This window comes from Peromyscus maniculatus, chromosome 12 (genome assembly GCF_049852395.1).
Source record: "Peromyscus maniculatus bairdii isolate BWxNUB_F1_BW_parent chromosome 12, HU_Pman_BW_mat_3.1, whole genome shotgun sequence".
Classification (NCBI taxonomy): domain Eukaryota; kingdom Metazoa; phylum Chordata; class Mammalia; order Rodentia; family Cricetidae; genus Peromyscus; species Peromyscus maniculatus.
Genome location: NC_134863.1, coordinates 25365269 through 25386591, shown reverse-complemented (window position 1 = coordinate 25386591; position 21323 = coordinate 25365269). Strand labels below are relative to the sequence as shown.

Here is a 21323-nt window from a genome sequence, read left to right as displayed (position 1 = left end):
TCATTCAGAATGGGTCTCAGCTGAATTACTGCTCAAAAGCCTGAATGCTTAACCAGCCAAATGCTTCTAGTTTCTGGTCCTCACGCCTTATATACCTTTCTGCTTTCTACCATCACTCCCTAGGATTAAAGGCTTGCTTTCTGGGATTAAAGGCGTGTGTCCCCATGCCTGGCTGTTTCCAGTGTGGCCTTGAACTCACAGAGATCCCAGACGGATTTCTGCCTCTGGAATGCTAGGATTAAAGGCGTGTGCTACCACTGCCTAACTAGTGGCTTTTCTGTTCTCTGACCCCAGATAAGTTTATTAAGGTACACAATATTTTGGGGAACACAATACCACTACATTCACTTTCCCACCAGGCAAAAGTTTCCTTTCTTTCTACTCTGGCCAACCAGCGTTTGCTTTATTCCCACCTCCGCTTATTCCCTCTCTCCCCACTTCTTCCCACCCAGTGTATAATGCCTATCCTAAGGGGGTGGCGACGAAGTTTCTATACTATAAGAGGGGACCGTTTAGCATGCTGAGTGGTGCTAGGCCAGCGACTACCCTGTTATCTCCTTGGATGAGCCTTGATCTCCACTCAGGAGGCCACAGCGTAGTCCCATGCGGCCTGCCCTGCACCCAGCTTTGAAATCTCAGCATGGAGCCTTCTTGATAGAGTCCACGGTCTAAGATTGATGCTGAAAAGTCCCCTCCCGCCTGCACAGCCGCAGTCAGTCCCTCCTGGATGTTAGTTTGGCATCTCCATGTGATTGTCAAAGGGATGCGCTCCCTCTTGAAACAACGTTGTGGGGCTAGAGAGATGGCTCAGAGGTTAAGAGCACTGGCTGCTCTTCCAGAGGTCCAGAGTTCAATTCCCAGCAACCACATGGGGGCTCACAACCATCTGTAATGAGATCTGGTGCCCTCTTCTGGCGGGCAGGCAGAGCACTGTATATACATAATAAATAAATCTTTCTTAAAAAAGCTATGAAGGCAGCCGGGCGGTGGTGGCGCACGCCTTTAATCCCAGCACTCGGGAGGCAGAGGCAGGTGGATCTTTGTGAGTTCGAGGCCAGCCTGGGCTACCAAGTGAGTTCCAGGAAAGGCGCAAAGCTACACAGAGAAACCCTGTCTCGAAAAAACAAAAACAAAACAAAAAAAAAAAGCTATGAAGGCATTCTATGGAAAGTGGAACAATGACAAGGGTCTAAACAGAGAGCATCATCTGGATACATTGGGTGTTTCATGTGTTTCTTCCAGACTCTTGGCCAATAACGTAATCATAGTATTTAGATTTTAAATCCTGCTCTCCTTTGCTGTTCAGTCAGAGACGTTTTCCTGTGGCATGAAAAGCTCTTTGGAATGTTGAGTGATCCTTCTAAAACTTAAATCCAATGTTGCTCTCCTGCTTAATGCCACAGACAGGCTCTTGAAGAGCCCATCTGTGTGTCTCCAGGATCTGACTTTACTCCTTGTCTCTTCCTTCTCTGGCACCCACCCACCACCCAACCCCCCGACCCCACTCACTAGCACCCACTCCCACTCACTAACACACACACACACACACACACACACACACCATCTTCTGCCAGTCCCTCTCCTCACACATCCAATTCTACCTGCAACAGGTTTTCAGCTCTCCCCATGTGGTTTCACTTCATGACCTTTCTCACAGTGCAGTCCCTGCCAGGAATGTTCTCCTGTTGCTATATCCAGTGACGTCTTTTTTTTTTTTTTAATACCTCAGAATAGCCAGCCCTTCATATCCCTGGATTCCTTTTCTGTGGATTTACCCAAGCTCAGGTCAGAAATCTTAGGGGGGAAATTGCATCTGCACTGAACATGTATTGACTTTTTTTCCTTGTCACTGTTCCCTAAGCAAGACAGTGTAACAATCATTACATGGTATTTATTTACATTATATTTTAGACTACATATAATGCAGAAATTAGTTAACTATATGGGGGGGATGAATATAGGTTAGAAACACAAAGCTATTTTATAAGAGACCTGAGCATCCCTGGATTTGGGGATCCTAGTGGAGTCTGGAGCAGTCCCCCAGAAAACCAAGGGATAGCTTCACTGAGCTTCACCTTTTCCACGAAATCCTTCGCTGCTCTTTGCCTCCCACTGTGGACACCTGTTTGTTATCCTACATGGTCCTTCTATCAGAACACCCAATGTGGGTTAGGTTATGGAGGTCTGAGACTCATCATTTCTCCAGCATTTTCAAGTATTCAGCATATGAACAGTAGATGCTTGATTTTTTTTTTTTAATACAATAAGGCATTGGTTACAATGCTGTGTAATGGATGATGTGCAGAGAGGATGTAAGAATGCTTATAGGAGCAGAGGGAAGGCATGTGACCCAAGACCCAGTGACCAGGGAATGTGTGCGGTTCACCAGGACAGTGGCCTTCCTCCATTATAAGCCGTCTATTTGAATCCCCTTTGCATTTCTAGCCCCTGACCTTGGACTAGCCATAGGAACCTGAATTGCTCCTTCCTTATTCACGTTTCTTTTGTCTGCTGGATGCTGTGGTCCCGAACCACAGGTGGGGCACTGTGGAGACAGACTGGTAACCACTGGCTCTTTCCTCCTGGGCACAGCACTGATGACGGGTCACCCTGGTTGCCCTAGGCTGGACCCCTGTCTCTAACTCTAGCACAGGCAGCTGAGTTCTCATAGCGGGTCACTCTGAAATTACGATAAGCAAGAGAGCCAGCTCCCCCATTCCGGGCAGGCTTCCCATCATGAGAACTAGGCCAGGTCCCGTATTTCCCTCTCACGGTGCCACGCTACTGCCTGTCCCCGAGTCCTCCCCATGAGATAACTGGGCTCCTTTGCTCACACAAAGTCAAGAGAGAGAGGCAGATGTTCCTCTGTGACCCCTTGAGCTCCTCAGAGGCCCTTCACTCCGTAGACAGATTGGGCCATGCCAAGCTTGTGGTGCCACGCATCCTGGAGGCAGCGGCATAGGCCTGCTTGCTGGGCCTGGCATACGCCTTCCTGCCAGCCAACAGGCCACAGAACAAAGGCCACAACAGGACAGTGGGAGAAATGGACGTAAAAGATACTAATCAGATCTATCACCAGCTGGGTCCATCTGGGCTGGAGCCTGTCTCTGGTGATGGCACCGGGGACATGCACTGGAAAGCTGCCTGTCCACTGGCTCGTCCAGCCTCCTCACCAGACATTCTAATTTCCTTAATAACAGGTTACAAATCCTGTATCTATAAACGTAGCTAAACCCTTCCCGACCTTTCTTATTTTTAGCCTATACTGCTGCTCTGGATATAGCAGCTTCCACGGTTGATTACTTGTTCTGTAAACACCTTTATGTCAAGTGGAAAACAGTTGTCTCTCTCAAGTTGGAAGACACCGGCTGTGCTTTGAATTCTGGTGTTGGCAACAGATTTGTGTTTGGCCCTTGGCACAGTCTTTATCAATTTGGGGAGTCGGGGAGAAGGCTGATGTCACTGTCCCAACATTAAGTTCTGAAGACCCAAGTCTTAATATCTTCCATCTTTCCTCCTATCGGGTACCACATTTGCCTTGTTTCCTTTCTCTGGAATGTTCTTTCCTGCCTCTGTGTGGCTTCTGTTGAGATTCAGCAGCTAAGAGAGTTAGTGACGGATGCTCCCAAGTGCAGACTGTGGAAGACCAGGCCACAACCTTTTAGGCTACCGCTTCGTGGTTGGTTGGCACCTTTTGACCTTTGTGACTCGTGTCTTAGGACTGGTGTTTCCAAAGACTGCTAAATGAAGCCTTTAGAAACCTTAGGGACTGGTATGGACAGGCACCTTGGGTAGTTGACATTTGTCTTCCGTGCTTGTCTTACAGATGCCCACCTCGACCTTGATCTCTAGGATTACTGTTTCTCGGCATTGCTTCTACCAATGCCCAGAACCAAATGCTCAGTGTCACTGGGTGGTCTTTTTTGCCCCGGGTCCTTGCATGGCATACAGCCCGGCTCTCAGGCTCCGGGAACACCGCAGAAGAAGAGCTGGAAAGAATGGAAGGGTTGGGAGATGGGGTGGGATATTGTAGTACATTGTTTTCTAGACATGCTCTTGCACCCATGAATTCAAAGCAGTTATGGTTATCCGACAAGACCTGTACCAGATTGGACCCAGCAACATTTCATCATGAAACGGGGAAGGACTCATGAGCCCCCATGTCCGACAACTATCAACAGTGACTTGGGGGAGATGTCACTTTCTTCAGTGACTGATAAGTTGCTTATACTTAAGTAAATGACCTCTCCCCCATGCTCATGAGACAGCCCTATTTATTTGTGAATCACACTCAGAGATGGGAAGACAAGTTTCAACTAGAGAAAGGGGTGGGAACGAGACCAGGTAATAGGCAGTGAAAAGAACTAAAATTCATTGTGTGTGTGTATGAGTCTGTCAAGATTAATTTTTAAAAATCTTCAAAGACTTACACGATGGTATCCTAAACATACATTAAGCAAATAAACTTAATACATTAAAGTGTTATTTTGGCCCCAAAGAGTATGTTACTGTTGCCAGTTACAACTTGAGGATGTTACAACTTGAGTGTGTTCCTGTCACCAGTGCCAGCCACAGAGGGAGACTCACCTGTGGAGCACTTTTAACTTCTCCTGGAGTTTGTACAAGTGTCATCTCTGTCCCTTGGAAATTTGCTAAAAGGGAGAATCTGATCTGAAAACCCAGGGATGCACGGACAGTTTCATGTCCCCTGCTAGAGTACACCACATCTGTCAGACCTGGGGCAAGACCTCAGGTTCCTTTTCCCGCTGCTCCTAGAACACTATAGTAATCCATTTACTTATTTTTCTTAATTAAGTAGCACCTCAGTGAACAGAAATGAGGATTAATGAAAGAACGCTCTTGGTAAATAACCTTAACAAAAAGATGTTTTTAGAAAAGGCTACATCTGTTGGCTCTTTCTTGACTAAATCTCATTGCCTTCTTCCAAAGTACTGCAGTTAGTGTAACAAAGTATGATTTCCACCACTTGGTCTGTCACTTCCCTCTGCTTATCAATTCGCATGAAATGGTCCTACACGGTTTTCCTTTCCAATGCCTTATTTGGTATAGACTCCCCGTGGTTAGTTCTGCTGCTGGAGCCCTCACCCAGAGATAAGTCGCCATGACAATTTCATTATGTCTGGGCAGTTGGTGGCATACAGATGCCTGGTGTGCCCTGATCACAAAGATGCCTGGTGTGCCCTGATTGCAGACAGCAGCTCCCTGCTGCAGGAAGGTGGGGGTCTCTGATCTCCCCGCGCTTCACTGGGGTTCAGAGAGAAAACACCCTTGGCTTCTGGTTTTCGTATTGCTTGTGGCTAGACTGGGGAGACACGAGGCTTGCAAGTAACTGTCCAGTGCTCACCCTGCGACTGTTGATTCTTCTCCTTTTTAGACTCTGGAAGGAGGCTCTTACCGGGGGAGCTTGAAGGACCCTGCAGGCTGCCTGAATGAGGGGATGACCCCTCCCACACCTCCTAGAAACCTGGAAGAAGAACAGAAAGCCAAGGCTCTAAGAGGCAGAATGTAAGTGGCTCGCCATCCGACCCTGGTGTGTGTGTGTATGCTGCACAGTGGCCAGGGGGTCCCGTGCTGTCTGTCTGTCCACTACTCTCATCCTTTCTAAGTGAAGATGGCCCAGATCTGTACAGTACGTCACTGATCATCAATAAGCCACTTTGGCACTGCCTTAATAAAGCTTGGGCAGGGGGTATATTCTGTGAGATATCTGTATTGACAAAGTGTGGTTGTCACCAAGATCTAATACATCTTAAAACAGAAAGGAAGGAAGGAAGGAAGGAAGGAAGGAAGGAAGGAAGGAAGGAAGGAAGGAAGGAAGGAAGGAAGGAAGGAAGGAAGGAAACAGTAGAATTCAGAGAACCAGGGAACGGTTACTGTGGGTCTGCAGCACCAGAGAGCTCCTGTGGCAGAAGTCTGGTGGAGATCGTCTGAGGAGATGCCCCCCCAAATGTAGGTAAGAGAAGCCTAGGAGAGGCTGAGCTGCCTGGTGGGGCCCATTTCTGCTGCTTCTCCCAAGGCTTCGTATTCGCCTGTAGGTTTCACTGAGCAAGAGCCTCCTCTCACTTTGAATGACTAGCGGTGAGATGCAGTTCACATCTCGTAAAAACCCCACGTGTTGTGTAAGGTTTGAGTCCCCTGCCGCTATGCGGAGTCGGTCTCCTGGTGTTTGAGACATTGAAGACCGCACCGGACACCAGAACTCCTCCAGAACAGCAGTTTGCTCCTTTGGAGTCGAGTCGTCTGGAAGCAAGCTGCCAATAACTCAGTGGATGAGGTTGTGAGTGGCGCTCAGCACGGGCGAGGCCGATGTGAAGGTCCCCCGTCGTCGTCGTCGTCGTCGTCGTCGTCGTCGTCGTCGTCGTCGTCGTCTCCCCCCCACCACCACCACCCCCCACTGTCTTCTCTTCTCCTTCACATTCGTCGCTCCATTAGCCAGGCCGCAGACAGAAAAATGAGCAGAAATAACTGAAGCCAAGTCCCCTTTGCTGCTGGCACATCTGCAGAGTAAACATTTAGGGCTTGGTTGCCTTGGAAGCAGAAGGGCTCACATCATCGCAAGAGCCGGGTATCAAAGCGGGGCTGCCACCGCGGAGTCAAGAGCGGCAAGTGTCACGGAAACTAATACCCGTGTTTACCCCAGAGCCTTTTGAGGGCCGCAAGGATCCCAAGAACCGAGTGAATGAGCTGCCATCTCCCACGTGACGTTTCCTGGGCCTGGCTGCAGGTGCTGTCCCCCAGCTTCTCCTGTGGTGGTTACACTAGTTGGGGGAGGCGGAGCGGAGCATCAGGACTACTTCCAGTCCTTTGTCAGGATGAAGCACGGCTTATGTCGGGACAGCGGCCTGCGAGGTGACCGGTGGTTCTTGGAAAAGCCAGCGTCCTCAATCGTCTCTGCGACACAAGTGGGCCCGAGTAGCGCTTACGTCATCACCCAAAGGAGATGCTGTTTGATTTTTGTTCTCACAAACCAGAAACGTTTGTTGCTTTTCCAGTCCGCTGTACCCATCGCTTCTCTCTTCTGGGTCTCCTCAGACCCTCCCCTTTCCAGGCCCTGACCTCCCTTGAGAACCGACCTGTTGAATGTCTCTTACCGTTTATGTCCTCATTCTAACCTGCTGGGCTTCATGAGCACCGTGAAAGAGCAGACGTAACGGTGTTCAGTTATAAATACCGTTAGAGGCTCAATCGGGGGACGGCAGGAGGACACTGAGGAGTTAAATGAGAAGATGGAAGCAGGTGTCCTTTGTCCAGGAGGAGGAAGCCCCTCAGGGTGGACTCGCTGCCCTTAAGTTTTAGCCGCGCACCCACTCACCAGATGCCTTTGAGCACATCTTCTGTTCCACACCCGCGGGATAAATCAACGAGTGAGACAAACAAGAACAACAACAGAAAGTCTTCACGTGCGGCAGGTTTACATTCTAATGGGAGAAAGCCGACAAACAAAATCAGTTGCGTGGTAGTTTGGAAGCTGGAGAAGAAAGAAAACAGAACAGAGTGGAGAAAACCAAGCTTGCTGGTGAGGCCGTGCTGCGGTTGGAAACTCTTCTTCCGGGCTTGCACAGAGAGCAGGAAGAGGTAAGGGGCTCGCCATGGAGGACCGGCGCCTCGGCAGTGGATACAGCCAGTGCCAGGAAGGAAGGCCACCCATCCCCTACCAGTGCGAAAGGATGCTCAGTCTTCACTGTCGGCTTGACTGGCTGAGAATCCCCTGGGAAACACACTTCTGGGTACGCCTGTGAAGACATTTCCGGAAGACTGGACCTGGGCATGTGTGGCACCACCCCCTGGGATGGGGTCCTGTACTGAATGGAAGGGAACCAGGAGGCCACTGGGCTGAACACCAATGTTCCTCTCTATGGCTACAGTGTGACCAGCTGTCTTCCCCTCACCCCCACCATGGTAGAGTGTACCCCCTTAAACTGGAAACCAAATAAACGCCTCCTTCCTTCGTCAGTTGCTTTCGTCAGGCATTTGTGATACCAAAAAGAAGAGTAGCTAATATAAAGCCCATTTGTAGCTGGAAGAATTTCAGGTAGACCAAAGAATAACATTCATGTACTGTAGGGATTGGATATGAAAAAAAAAATGGCATTATTTTCAACTCATTTGGCAGTTAATCATGCAGTGCCTTGAAAAGCATGTCTACCAGTCTAGTTTTGTTTTGTTTTCTGAAGGAGTCTTGTTATGTAGCCCAGACTGGCCTCAAACTCTTGATTCTCCTGCCTCTCAAGTACCGGGATGATAGATATCTGTGTTCCCCACGACACCAGCTAGACTTCTTTGATCGTGTCTCATCTCCCCGGGTACTTTACTGGCCCTTCACAGGAACCCAGTGCAAGTTCCCTCTCCTAGAGACTATCAGAACCCAAGACAACAACCTCCATTAGTCAGCAAACACCTGAAGATAAAGATATCGGTACCTGGCGGCACAGCATTGGCCCTCCTCTCCAAAGGGCGGGGCCCAACCCCAAATTCCCACCCTCTTTTTCCTGTGGGTTTTCTCTTGCGGCTCTATTCCAGGAAGTAACTTGGGCCATGCTAAAGATACCTCTAAAGGCTTCTATTTGTCCTTGCCAATTCCTTCCTGTGGCCTGAAACACATGATTGTGTGTTGGAGGGAGAGAACCAGCTAGGAGTTCTGAGCAAGCTGATAAAGCCGGCATGTGTTCTTTGCTATCCCCATATGCTCTGAGGCCCGGACCCCCGGGATTCAGTGGCTTCTCTGTGCCCTGTAGGAAAGCATGTCAGACGAATTGCTCCCAGGGTTTGGAACAGTTGCTGGATTGTGACAGTCACCACTCCACTTTGACATCTCAGAATGTCATCCCTTCCGTCAGCTGGGCCAAAAGTTGTCCTGGGGTGTCTCCAGGCAAAACTCTTTCTGACTCCTGTAAACACAGACCTCTGGGACCTGTGCATAACCAGGGTGTCTTCTGTACAGTGTTTGAGTCTTCAGAACTGAAGAAAGGAAGTAGCATTTGAGGTGGAGACTTCAGGGATGCCAGAGGCCTGGCCGGGCTGTTCCCTAGGCAGTAGGCTACTAGGAAAGGATCGTCTTTGGGCTCTTAACACTTAGGTTCAAATCCCTCCTCTGCTCTTCACTTTGTAGACTTGGACAAGCCCCCTAACCTTCCCATCTGTCTTAGTATTTAAATAATAGGATTTTACAATCCCTGCCTTGTTATAAGCGTGAAAAAACCCAAATGGGGTAACTGGCATGTAATAAATGCTCTAGGAGATAGAACTAATCCACAGAGAACCCAAGAAAGCAAATGCCCTTGTTATTATCAGTCCTATGCCCTGGGGTAGGGAATGCTAGATTCAGAGTTGTGAACATGAAATAGCTGCAGCCAACCTAGGTTCTTTAGCCTTGACTGAGGCTTTTCCAGGCCAGTTACCATAGATACAATCCCGAATAACCGCAGATTATGTATTATAGAAGCTTGACTCAATATCTCCATAGCCTTTCAAGGCTGGTTAACACACAAGTGACTCTCTTCTCTTGCTAAGAGAAGAATGGAGCCGAAATGAAGGAATAAAAGTCTCATGTTGGCCGGGCGGTGGTGGCGCACGCCTTTAATCCCAGCACTCGGGAGGCAGAGGCAGGCGGATCTCTGTGAGTTCGAGGCCAGCCTGGGCTACCAAGTGAGTCCCAGGAAAGGCGCAAAGCTACACAGAGAAACCCTGTCTCGAAAAACCAAAAAAAAAAAAAAAAAAAAAAAAAAAAGTCTCATGTTGATCCCTTGGTTTCAATGCTTTCATAACTCAGTTTTGCAAAAAGTGGTTATAGTCCTTTCTGCAAGAGGTGGTGGTTGTTTCTGCAAGAGGTGGTGGAGTGAAGCTTGATTCATAGGGTGCTTGCCTTGCACGTACAAAGTCCCAGGTTCAATGCCCAGCACTGTGTAAAACTGCCTGTGGTGGCATACATCTCTAATCATAAAACTGGCTGTGGTGGCATATATCTCTAATCATAAAACTAGCTGTGGTGGTATACATCTCTAATCCTGGCACTCAGGGGGTGAAGGCAGAGACTCAGAACTTCACGATCATCTTTGGCTATATAGGGACTTTGAGGCCAGCCTGGGAAATATGAGACTTTGTCTTGTTAGGGGAAGGATGAGGAAGGGAGGGGAGGATAGTAAGGGGCACCCTCCCTCACCTGACCGTTGTGCCCCCTGGGGCCGGCCCTCTCTAGCTTTGCATTCTCATCTCATCAGTGATTCTCCAGGTGTGCTAAAGGCATCTTGCTACTGTGCTCTGTGAGGCTCTTTACAGTGGTGCTGTGTTAAGTTTTCTGAAATCACATTCCTGTGCTCTGCGCTGTGGAGATTTCTCGCTTAATAATGAATGGGAGCCTCACTGTCTTTATCTCTTGCTCAGGTTTGTCCTGAATGAGCTGGTACAGACAGAGAAGGACTACGTCAAGGACCTGGGGATTGTGGTGGAGGTAAGCAGATGGCGGCGTGGGTGTGCCTGTGTTCGCCTGATCTGGGCCCAGGTGCTTTAACCTGTACACGCTCGACTTTCTGGGAATTTGCAGAAAATAAAGAGTGGTGCAATTCAGACAGAATGTGGAGGCAGATTTTCATTTCCTTCTTGAAATATTTTAATGGGGGGGGCGGGGAGGGCGCACGCCTTTAATCCCAGCACTTGGGAGGCAGAGGCAGGTGGATCTCTGAGTTCGAGGCCAGCCTGGTCTACAGAGTGAGTTCCAAGACAGTCAGAGCTGTTACACAGAGAAACTTTGTCTCGAAAATGGGAGGGAGGGAGGGGGAGGGAGAGGGAGGGAGGGAGGGGAACAAGTATTTTAATGTATTTAGAGGGAGGCGGAGGGGGTGCTGCTTGAGTGGGAGAAGCGACCATGGTGCTGCTAAGGGATGGGGCTTGGCCCGGAACACTGTTAAGTCGCCTGCTGATGTCGCCTCTTGGTGTGCAGGGCTTCATGAAGAGAATAGAAGAGAAGGGGGTCCCCGAGGATATGCGGGGAAAGGACAAGATCGTGTTTGGAAACATCCACCAGATCTATGACTGGCATAAAGAGTAAGTTCTGTGCAGCCCTGAGAGCGGGGCGTGGGCCCCCCTGCGTCTGACCTGAGCAGGGTTAATCGACGGGGGCCTCCTGTCGTTGATTTCATCATTGAGAGGTGATGTCTCTCCCAGAAGCGGTGACTTCCCTCTCCTCTCTCCTTTTAGTTTTTTCCTGGCTGAACTGGAAAAATGTATCCAAGAGCAAGACAGACTGGCCCAGCTCTTCATTAAGCATGTGAGTGTCGGCCTGGCAGTCTCCCATCTCTCCAGGTGCCGAAACACTCTTTTTTAAAATTCCTCCTCTCTTTGGCTCTCCTTGAGATCGCGTGCTCTCTCTCTCTCTCTCTCAGTGCTCTGGTTTTGTTTTTTAGCACATTTAGCCATTTCACAGCCCTGTTCATGTGGCTCAGGCCTTGTCCCTAACTGCCCTTGGCTCTGGGTGGGGTTGGGGGGAGCAGAAAGCCAGAATGCCTGATCGTCATGTTTTTCTTCCCACCAGGAACGCAAGCTGCACATTTACGTGTGGTACTGCCAGAACAAGCCTCGTTCCGAGTACATCGTGGCTGAATACGATGCCTACTTTGAGGTGAGCTGTTCCTTATGGTTGAGGCGCTCAGGCTAAGACAGCCACATTGAGACAGGCCCCGGATCCTCCATCAACGGGTGCCCCCGCCTTTGGCCTTCATGACAAGAAACCGGCCTCCACAGAGCCGTTAGCTCTTAGCTCCATCCCTACATGTGCCTTCGCTTGAAGAGGAGCCGGGGCGGCTCTGTCTACACACTGTTGAGAAGCCTCCGCTTATGGAAATAGTCTGTGGCAGACTATCCGTGGAAGCTCTCGTTCTTCTCACGCGACCACTGAGCCCGATAGTGTCCACGGTCTTCCCCACCTGCCCCTGGGACTGTGGCTAATTGCCTTTCCCCTGGTTTAAAGATCTTGCCGTCCCTTCACAGTCAGCTTTTTAAAAATGTACTTATTTTTATTTTATGTGCAAATTGGTGGTCTGCCTGCATGTATGTCTGTGTGAGGGTGTCAGATCCCCTGGAACAGGAGTTGCAGACAGTTGTGAGCTGCCATGTGGGTGCTGGGGATTGAACCCGGGTCCTCTGGAAGAGCAGCCAGTGCTCTTCACAGCTGAGCCGTCTCTCCAGCCCCCTCATAGTCAGCTCTTGTTCTCGGTCTGTAGCTAGCATCAAAACTGGTCCCCCACACCGTTGAACTTGACCCGTCCACAGAATCCCAAGCCTTGAGATCCTTTGTTTCTAAAAATCATTCCTATGTCCAACACCTCCAAGTGTGTGAATGCCCCAGCCTGGCAGGATCACATCTGTTGATAAAGAGGCAACACCGTCCTTTAGAAAGGACCGTGAGTGTTTGGAGAGCACAGTTGAGGGCCATCCTTATAGGCCTGTTGTGTCGGAGCGGAAGCCCTCACCTGATTCTTCCCTGGGGTGGGAGAGAAAACACAGTACCTGTTTCAGGTTTCATCCCAGAACTAAGGTCAGGACCATAGTCTGACAGTGCTCACTGTGAGTACTCAGGAGCCAAGCGAGGTCTTTCTTGGGGCTGTGTGACACCGAGCTCCTAACGTCAACAGTGGGGTAGGCAGTGGTAGCTGGAAGATTCTCAAGTTCTCCTGGAGAGCGTGAAGGCTCCTCGCTCACCCCTGTGCGCCTTCCTGTTTCAGGAGGTGAAGCAAGAGATCAATCAGAGGCTGACCCTCAGCGACTTCCTCATCAAGCCCATTCAGAGAATAACAAAGTACCAGTTGCTGCTCAAGGTAAAAAGCTGGGGGCCTGGGTCCAGGCCGGAGAAGTGTCTCCTCAGACTGGAGCCATGGGCATGGCGCTTGGGAGTGCCACTGTCCTTCAGGCTGGAAAGCGGCTGGCGGCCCCCTCAGCCTGCTGCCTGAAGAGCTTGCATGGCCCTGTGTCTGCCCTTAAGGTGGCTTGCTTACTTGTCTTTCTTCCTCTAATTTATTTTCTTCCCCCACCTCGCTCACTTTCTCTTCCCTCTTTCCTCTGGGGAACTGAGCCAAGGACCCTACCTCTACACTCTATCTCCACCCTGAGCCCTTTCTCGAGCTCTGTTACGGCCACTGACTCAGGGCTTTTGAAAACTAAAGCGTAAGCCGGGCACGGCGCCACTCATCTGTACTATAGCGTTCGGGGCACGGAGGCAAGAAGGTCATGAGGATGTAGCCATGAATATGTGGCGTGCCGCCCTCTCTCAAACAAACAGCAGCAAAGCCCTCAAAAATAACAAGAGCCTGAGGAAGGAATAGAGGGGAAAGGGTGGCCCTTGGAGACCTTCCGTGGTCCCTAAGATCTGATCATATGCTAAACAGCTTAACTTGATTTTTTTTTTCTTCTGGAAAGAAGAGGTCAAGTGGAAAACACTCGACTCCTTTCTCCTGTCTGTCTTGTCACGGTCCCGCTTTCCTCCCTCCTCTGTCCCTTCTCCCAGGCTCATTTGTCATATTCTAACGTCTTTCTCGGTGTCTTTCATTTCTCAGCTGCTACAATCCATTGGCACCTCCACTGGGGAGGGAAGTCTTGGGGGTGCTGTTGCATTTTTATGATAAGTGGGGTTTTTTTGTTTTTTGTTTTTTAATGGCTCTCTGGCTATGTTACTGTCCGATTCACCCCTCCCGCCCTTCCTTGCCAGGACTTCCTGCGATACTGCGAGAAGGCAGGTTTGGAGTGCGCAGATATCGAGGTAGGTTTCTGCTTGTAATGCTTGCTCTCCTCAGGGGCCGTAGCCAGTGTCTTGTCCCCAAAGGGAAAAGATAGTCAGAAGGTCCAGGGTCCAAGCCCCTCCCCTATTACTCAGCAACAGGAGGCATGGCGGGTGCTACTGAGCAGAGTGTTTCTAAGAACTCAAGAATCCTGTCCTGGACCCAGCCCAGGGCCTAGCCCACTGATATCTGGGGCTCTTGCTGGGGATAGTGGGCAAGAGTGACATTTGACACTGGGGGAAATTGGCAAGATTCAATATGCCACTTTGTTTCTGGCTTCAAGTGCCTTTTGGCCCTAACACATAAATCACTCCATTTCCATCCCTCAACACACAGTGCGGATTACCCACCCCACCCCCTGAGTGATTCCTTTGGGCTGCCATAGGGATTATTTTAAGCCAAAGAGGTTGCAGCCATTTCTGGCAGGTTATTTTAGGTCAGAATCTCTTGTGTTTCCACAACCAGGCTAAGCTGTTGCTTGGGCATTCTGAAAGCCACACAGAAAAGTTAAAAAAAAAAAAAAAAAAATGGGGGGTGGGGTGGTGATAAAAGCAGGAGGTAGAAAAAGGATGGGCCGGGTAACATTTCCCATGTGTTGTCACCATTGACATGGAGGCCCTTGCCCATACCAGCCTCTCCTATCTAAAAACGCCACGCCACGCAGTCCTCTGAGGGTGAACAGAGGGGACCGCACCCTTTCTGAAAACAAAGGGACTAGCAGAGATAAGTTCCTCCTCCCATCCCTGAATTTTGTGAGCTTCCTACTGAATGCTGCTCCCCCATCCTGAGTGACGTGTTCTTTCCCACAGAAAGCCGTGGAGTTAATGTGCCTTGTTCCCAAACGCTGCAATGACATGATGAATCTGGGACGCTTGCAGGGCTTTGAGGTGAGCCCTGAGGACTGCCACTAAAGCCCCTGTAGACGGGAGCCAGGCCGTGGAGGGAGCCAGGCCGTGGAGGGAGCCAGGCCATGGAGGCGCTTCCCTTTGAAGCTGTGCACCCCGCCTCCGCTGCCTCTCCAGCTCACAGATCTGGAAGATGGAACCATTGCAGGAAGAAGTTCAGGGATAAGGCCGAACTAAAGCTTTTGGCCCAACTGGGGTCAGAATTCCAAGGGGATTGGAAAGGGACAGAGTTCCTTGGTGGCTGTTTGAGCCACAGTCTCTTCCCTCCTTCCTCCTGATTAAGAAATGTGAGGCCCTGAGGCACTGTGGGATGGGTGATAAACCAGGAACTCAGGCGGGGAGGTCTTTTACAGACGTCTATATGGTGATTGGATTTTAGGTCAGCGAATGTTTAAAGCCCTAAAACACCACACAGCGCATTTCTGTCCCTTGACCAGGAAACCGAGTCTTGAGGGAAGTAGATGGCACTGGTCTGGAAGAGCTGCCATAGCAGAGCACTATATGTTGGGTGGTTTGAACTCACCGGTCTGAAGCCTGAGCACTGTGAGGATCTGTTCCCAGTCTCCTCCTTAGCTTGTTGGTGGCATCTTCTGGTCCCCATGGCATTTTCCTGAATCGCATCACCTTCCCTTTGGATGTGATATTATGTGCATGTCCAAATCTCCCCTTTCAATCCCAAAGTCTGAGATTTCATCATGCTTTCTTAGAGCAAAGGGATTCCTGGAAGTTGAGATAATTAGGAAAGGCTCTATCCAGCCCAGCCCTGCTAAGTTAGCACAGGTTAGCCCAGATAAAGTGCAGAAGGAAGGCCAGCTGCAGTGTCACTGAAGGTGGGAGTCAGAACAGTCCAGTTTGGGTTGTCCTCTAGTCTCTCCTGGGCTGTCTCCCTTCGAGTCCATCCTTCATGCCCCGGCCTGGGTTCCGTGCTTTGATATGATAGGAACCGGGGGAGCAGGTTTGCGTGGGTTCCCAGATCTCTAAGGTAGGCCTCAGTCAGATGTCAGCATGCCTTGAGCTACTTGGCTCACATATGCTCTTGAGTTCAGGGGTGGCTTCTTGTTAGTTAGCCTGGAGAGATTTTATGCTTTTGTCTCCGGGCGTTAGACCAAGTCTGAGGCTATTGTAAGCAAACCAAGTTCTCTGCTACCTGTTACTCTTCAAACTAGACGTCCTGGTGTTTTCGAACTAGGAGTCTGGCTAGCTTTCTCTGAGTCCCTTCAGGAAGTGACCACTGAGTGGAAGGAGGGCATCTATTTGTGCTGTCTGAGCCACCTGAGTGTATGTGTGTGTGTGTGTGTGTAAAGCCACATACGGGAATGGAAAGTTTTCTCTTGTAAATCAAGCACCACCGTCCCGTATTTTCATCATTAAGCCACAGAGACTCTGCTCTGCATTCCCACAGCTGATGAGGAAGGACAGTGAGCACACGCCTCCTCCCTCCTTGGGTCCCTCCTCCTCATTGTCTCCTTCTCAGACCTGTGGCTTTCTCCTTTAGTGTCGGCTGCCTGTGCCCCTGATCGAGTTCTTGTGTAATGCTCATAGGGTGTGTAGAGTTTTCCTGGCTAGCTGGTCACCGGCTTAATATTAACTTTGGCCCAGGTGGAGATAAGCCTGTTCTCCTGCTGACCTTGGCAGTCAGCAGCCACGGTCCAAGCAAAGGGCAGGTGTTCTCAGCAACACAAAAGAAGAAATGACCTCTGTGCCCGGGAATGCTTGGAACAAGGCATCACGTGCAGGGCATGACTGACATTTGCACTCAGGGGTCAAAGTTGTCCCTGAGAAAGAGTAGATTTCATAGACCCTCTGACCTCTATCCCAGATGTCAGAGTCTTCTTATTGCAGAGCAATTAAATAAATAAGTGATAAATACGAGGCTTTCCTGATAGGCTCTCTGAAGACCTACTAGATGGACACATTCCCTTTGAAAATGTCTCTGGGACGCTGGTTACAAGCTGGCAAACCAGATGAGCGTTCCCACCCCCCAACCAGGTAGTATGTACCTTGAAAGCCAGAGTCATTTTAAGAAGGAGCACAGGATCCAGAGAAATATCTCTGGCCTTATAAGAATCAGAGCTGATCTATATACCCCAACTTCACCTGTCAATCTTAGCAAGAAACAAAAACTTTAGAATACCCCTATCTTAAACAACAGAAGGAGGGACTGACATCATCAGGTTATTTGAGAAGCTGTTTATATCACTTTCCTTGGTCACAAATTGGTTCTAGGTTCATAACAATGAGAATGCCCCTAAGCCCTTGGCCCATGCCACAAAGAAGCCAGGCAGGAAGATTCTCAAAGCTGCAAGGGAGACAGGCTACTGCCAGCTCCAAGCATCGCCAATCTTCTTTAATTAAAAAACAAAACAAACAAAAAAATAGAAAAGCACCAGGCAAGGTGGTGCCCACCTTTAATCCCATCACTTAGAAAACAGGCAGGTGAGTCTGAGAGCTCAAGGCTAGCCTAGTCTGCCTAGCAAGTTTCAGGCCATTGAAAGCTACACAGTGAGATCTTGTCTCAAAAAGGGAGAAAAGATAAAGCCAAGATCATCCATTCCTTTTTAGCTGTTTTCCTCTGGCATTTTGGGGCCAGTATTTCTCATTGACTCCATCACCCAAGCCCTTCCCTTTTAGGAACCTTATATGAACAGGGAAATGTCCATAGTCTATCCCCAGATGAGTCATTGGATCCCAGTTCAGTGTCTTGCTATAGTTCCAAGGCTTGGAGTGTCAGGTCTCTTGTCCACATCCCCCGGAGGCAGGAAACATGTAGCCCAAGGGAGCTGACTCCATTTCCCTGCTTTTCACGGCCTTTCTTGGACTCCTGTCTCCATCAGGGCACCCTGACCGCCCAGGGCAAGCTTCTGCAGCAAGACACATTCTATGTGATTGAGCTGGACGCTGGCATGCAGTCCCGGACCAAGGAGAGGCGTGTGTTTCTCTTTGAACAGATCGTCATCTTCAGTGAGCTGCTCCGAAAGGGGTCCCTCACCCCAGGCTACATGTTCAAAAGGAGCATCAAGGTAAAGAGGGACAGTGAGGGCACAAAGGGGCAGAGAACATCATGGGGGTGAAGCTACTTGGCGGTCCCCATGAGAAGCAATGCCAGGCCCAGGGCCAGTCTCCAGCATAATCCTGAAGGTTGACTTGGTCAAGTCATTCACCCAAAGACAGAAGCTAGAGCCAGAGTAAAACTTGGAAACCTCTCCTGAAATTAAAAACTTTGAAGGAGAAGCTGGAGAAACATCTTAGCCCTCAAGAGCACTGGCTGCTCTTCCAGAGGGGGTAGGTTCAGTTCCCAGCACCCACACAGTGCCTCACAACCCTCCGTAACTCCAGATCCAGGGGTTCTGATGCCCTCTTCCGGTCTCCACAGGCACCAAGCACAAACATGGTGTGCAGATATACATGCAGGCAAAACACCCGTATCAACGTAAAAATACAAGTGAAAAAAAAAAGTGTGAGTTTTAAAAGAACCACTTGGAAGGACAGTAGTAGGTTGCTGATTTATTTTAGCTCCTTAAGTATGAAAAAGACAAACTGGCTTCGTTTCAGATGAATTACTTGGTCCTGGAGGAAAATGTCGACAATGACCCTTGCAAGTTTGCGCTCATGAACAGGGAGACTTCAGAGAGGGTCATCCTGCAGGCTGCCAACGCAGACATCCAGCAGGCCTGGGTGCAGGACATCAATCAAGTCCTAGAAACACAGAGGGACTTCCTAAATGGTACGTGCGTGCTAGGCCTGCTTCTGAAGCAAGGCCATGTCAGGGGCCCTACCCCTCCCTGAGCATCTTTGGGCCTAAGTTCGTGGAGACTTAGGAGGCCAGATCACAATCTGTCTGGTCTCCAACCTCTTATAGTTTGAGACAACTTCAGAAGCCTCTTAACTTGAGGACATAAATGGAACATAGGTGTGAGAAAGAAACCCCATGCTTTTAATCGAAGGGGTATTTGTCCACAGGATATCGTGTATGTGTGTCTTTGTGGTCCCCATGGTCAGCTGGTGGTAATTTGGGGGAGATTAGAAGACAGGCAGGCGACTGTGGGATTCTTGTTCTCTCACCTTGTAGCTGGTGGCTAGTACTCTCACAGGCTCCCTAGGATTATCTAGAGACAACTAAGAGTTTGGTAAAACGGTTCAAGTCCTTCCTCTTTTCCCAACCGGTGAGAGCCTGCCTAAGCTACCTGTCTAGCTGACCTTGCCCCTTTCCAAATAAGACAGCTGCTAAACCTACCTCAGTGGTACCCAAATGTCCCACCAGTAACAAACTGGTGGTTACTCAGATAATGTGGACCCCACAGGCATCCATAAGAGGTGGCGGCGCACGTCTTTAATCCCAGCACTCAGGAGGCAGAGGCAGGCAGAGTTCTGTGAGTTCACGGCCAGCCTGGTCTACAGAGCGAGTTCCAGGATAGCCATGGCTACAAAGAGAAACCCTGTCTCGAAAAAACAAACAAACAAACAAACAAAGGTGACGTAGACTTGCTATCTTGCTTGTGTTTCACTTTGGCCCCTGCTGGTGTCTGTTCACCTTCCGCTCGGTGTGTGAGTGGAGATGGACAGCTGGAAGGTGGTACTTACTGCTCTACTGAGCCAGAGCCTGAAGTTGAAGGCAAAATGGAACCAACAGTACAGTGACTGGATAGTCTCATGAGCACACACCAGGATATATACAAACATGCAAGCATACCTACATAGACACACAGGACATCAATTTCAGGTGTATCTCCTCTTCTTGCCCGAACTGAGATCTGTACTCACAGCCACATGTCCCCCTGCATACATGTTTGTGCGTGCCCACACGACTAACCCAGGTGCCCCATCTATCTCTTCTTACGAGTACAGTGCCAAGGACTGTGGTATATGCCCTTTGTGCTCCCATAGATACTCAAACGTGCCGGTGCACGTAACACTGGACCGCCTTGGGATGTACGTCTTACCTCTATTGAGATGTACACGTGGCCATGTGTACTCGCACAAGTACACATTACCCTCACAGGCCCACCCTTGGTCTGTCTCCCTGCCAGTGCCATTTCTAGACTCTTTCAGGTGATGTGAACATAGCATTTACCGGGTGTCTGGCATGGAACTGAATGCTATGGGGAAAGGTGAGAGGTGCCATCCTAGCTGAGGACCTTGGATGATGGGGAAAGGTGAGAGGTGCTGAGGACCTTGGGTGAGGTGCGATGCTTCTCTGTACCTCCTCACTCAGCTCGTTTTTATGAAAAGGAGACTTTGGAGTTAGATCTGTTCTGCCCATGCTAGAGTGTATGGATGGGCAAGCAATACTGCCACGGGATAGCATGGCCTCCCTACACTAACTACACCTACCTCAAGATAGCATGGCCTACCGACATTACACCTACCTCAAGACAGGCCACCTACTCTACATCTACCACAGGACAGGCCTGCCATCCTGCTGTGTCCCTTTTCTCCATGGTAAGGAATGTAACACAATGTTTTCATCTTAAAAGGTTGGGGCTGGGACATAGCTCAGTGGTTGAGTACTTGCTTAGCATGCACTTGTGGGATTCTGAGTTCAAGCCCCACCACCTTAAAAAAAAAAGTTTCCTGGGTATTAAACAAGAGAAGGCTATGAACAGGATCCCATGACTTTTTTCTTTCTCTCTTTCTTTCTCTCTTTCTTTCTCTCTCTCTCTCTTCCTTCCTTCCTTCCTTCCTTCCTTCCTTCCTTCCTTCCTTCCTTCCTTCCTTCCTTCCTTCCTTCCTTCTTTCCTTTCTTTCTTTCTTTATGAGACAGGGTTTCTCTGTGTAGCCCTGGCTGTCCTGGAACTCACTATGTAGACCAGGCTGGCCTCAAAGATCTATCTGCCTCTGCTCTGCAGTGCTGGGATTAAAGGTGTGCGTCATCACAGCCCCACTTAAGATCCCATGACTTTTAATGACAGAACATGGAAGTTCAATGCTGCTTCAAGCTTACAGAGAGTATTTAGGAGCCGTGTTCCCAACTGGAAAAGGTGTGAAACCCTAAGAGCTCCCAAGTGCCTTTTTTATTCTAAAACATTGACAAGTAAACAACACAGGTTAGAACTGAAATCTATATGGCTTACAATTTCTGGATATGCAACTTTGAATAGACACAGCTTGTTGCTAGTGTGATTTAATGCAAAATATGTGCATATGTAAAATAGATTTTAAATTGCATTCTGTGACAGATTTCTGGTATGGAAGTGGGAATGAGGATTTTAAACTCATTACTTCAGACCTAAAGTAAAATAATAAATAATAAGCTGAAGCCAGAAATAAATGAACAATAGCGACTCCCATGTATTCACTCCCTCTCTGTATCAGGGGTTAAACTGAGCATTTTGTCTGTTTCTTCACCCTTAATCCCCACATTAACACACCGTGGCTGTATTAGCATCCTGCTTGGATGAGGAAAGACAGACTTGGAGCCATTAAGAAACTTGTCTAAGCAAAGCAGTAGGCGTCAGTAGGTGACTTCAGAGCTGGTTCTTCCATACAGTTGCCACAGCAGACATTCGCCCTGTGCTCCCTACCAAAGAGGAGAGGGAGGGAGGGAAGGAGGGGGGCAGCCAGGCCGGTGACCAGTAGTAAGAACCGGAATCCAACAGACAAAAACTCACTGTTAGCAATGCCGATATTTTGA

General features: G+C 49.3%; 1 protein-coding gene across 35 annotated transcripts in view; it reads left to right on the top strand.

The window, feature by feature from the left end:
* The window catches only part of Kalrn (kalirin RhoGEF kinase), a 605995-nt gene that overhangs the window by 539901 nt on the left and 44771 nt on the right, over positions 1–21323 (top strand). For all 35 annotated transcript variants that reach the window (XM_015993393.3, XM_042259218.2, XM_042259217.2 and 32 more), the window contains 10 exons: positions 5396–5526; positions 10402–10468; positions 10958–11061; positions 11215–11284; positions 11549–11635; positions 12738–12830; positions 13718–13768; positions 14597–14674; positions 17527–17712; positions 18245–18416. In XM_015993393.3, coding sequence (XP_015848879.1) covers positions 5396–5526; positions 10402–10468; positions 10958–11061; positions 11215–11284; positions 11549–11635; positions 12738–12830; positions 13718–13768; positions 14597–14674; positions 17527–17712; positions 18245–18416 — 1039 coding nt within the window. The remainder of the gene's footprint in view (positions 1–5395; positions 5527–10401; positions 10469–10957; positions 11062–11214; positions 11285–11548; positions 11636–12737; positions 12831–13717; positions 13769–14596; positions 14675–17526; positions 17713–18244; positions 18417–21323) is intronic.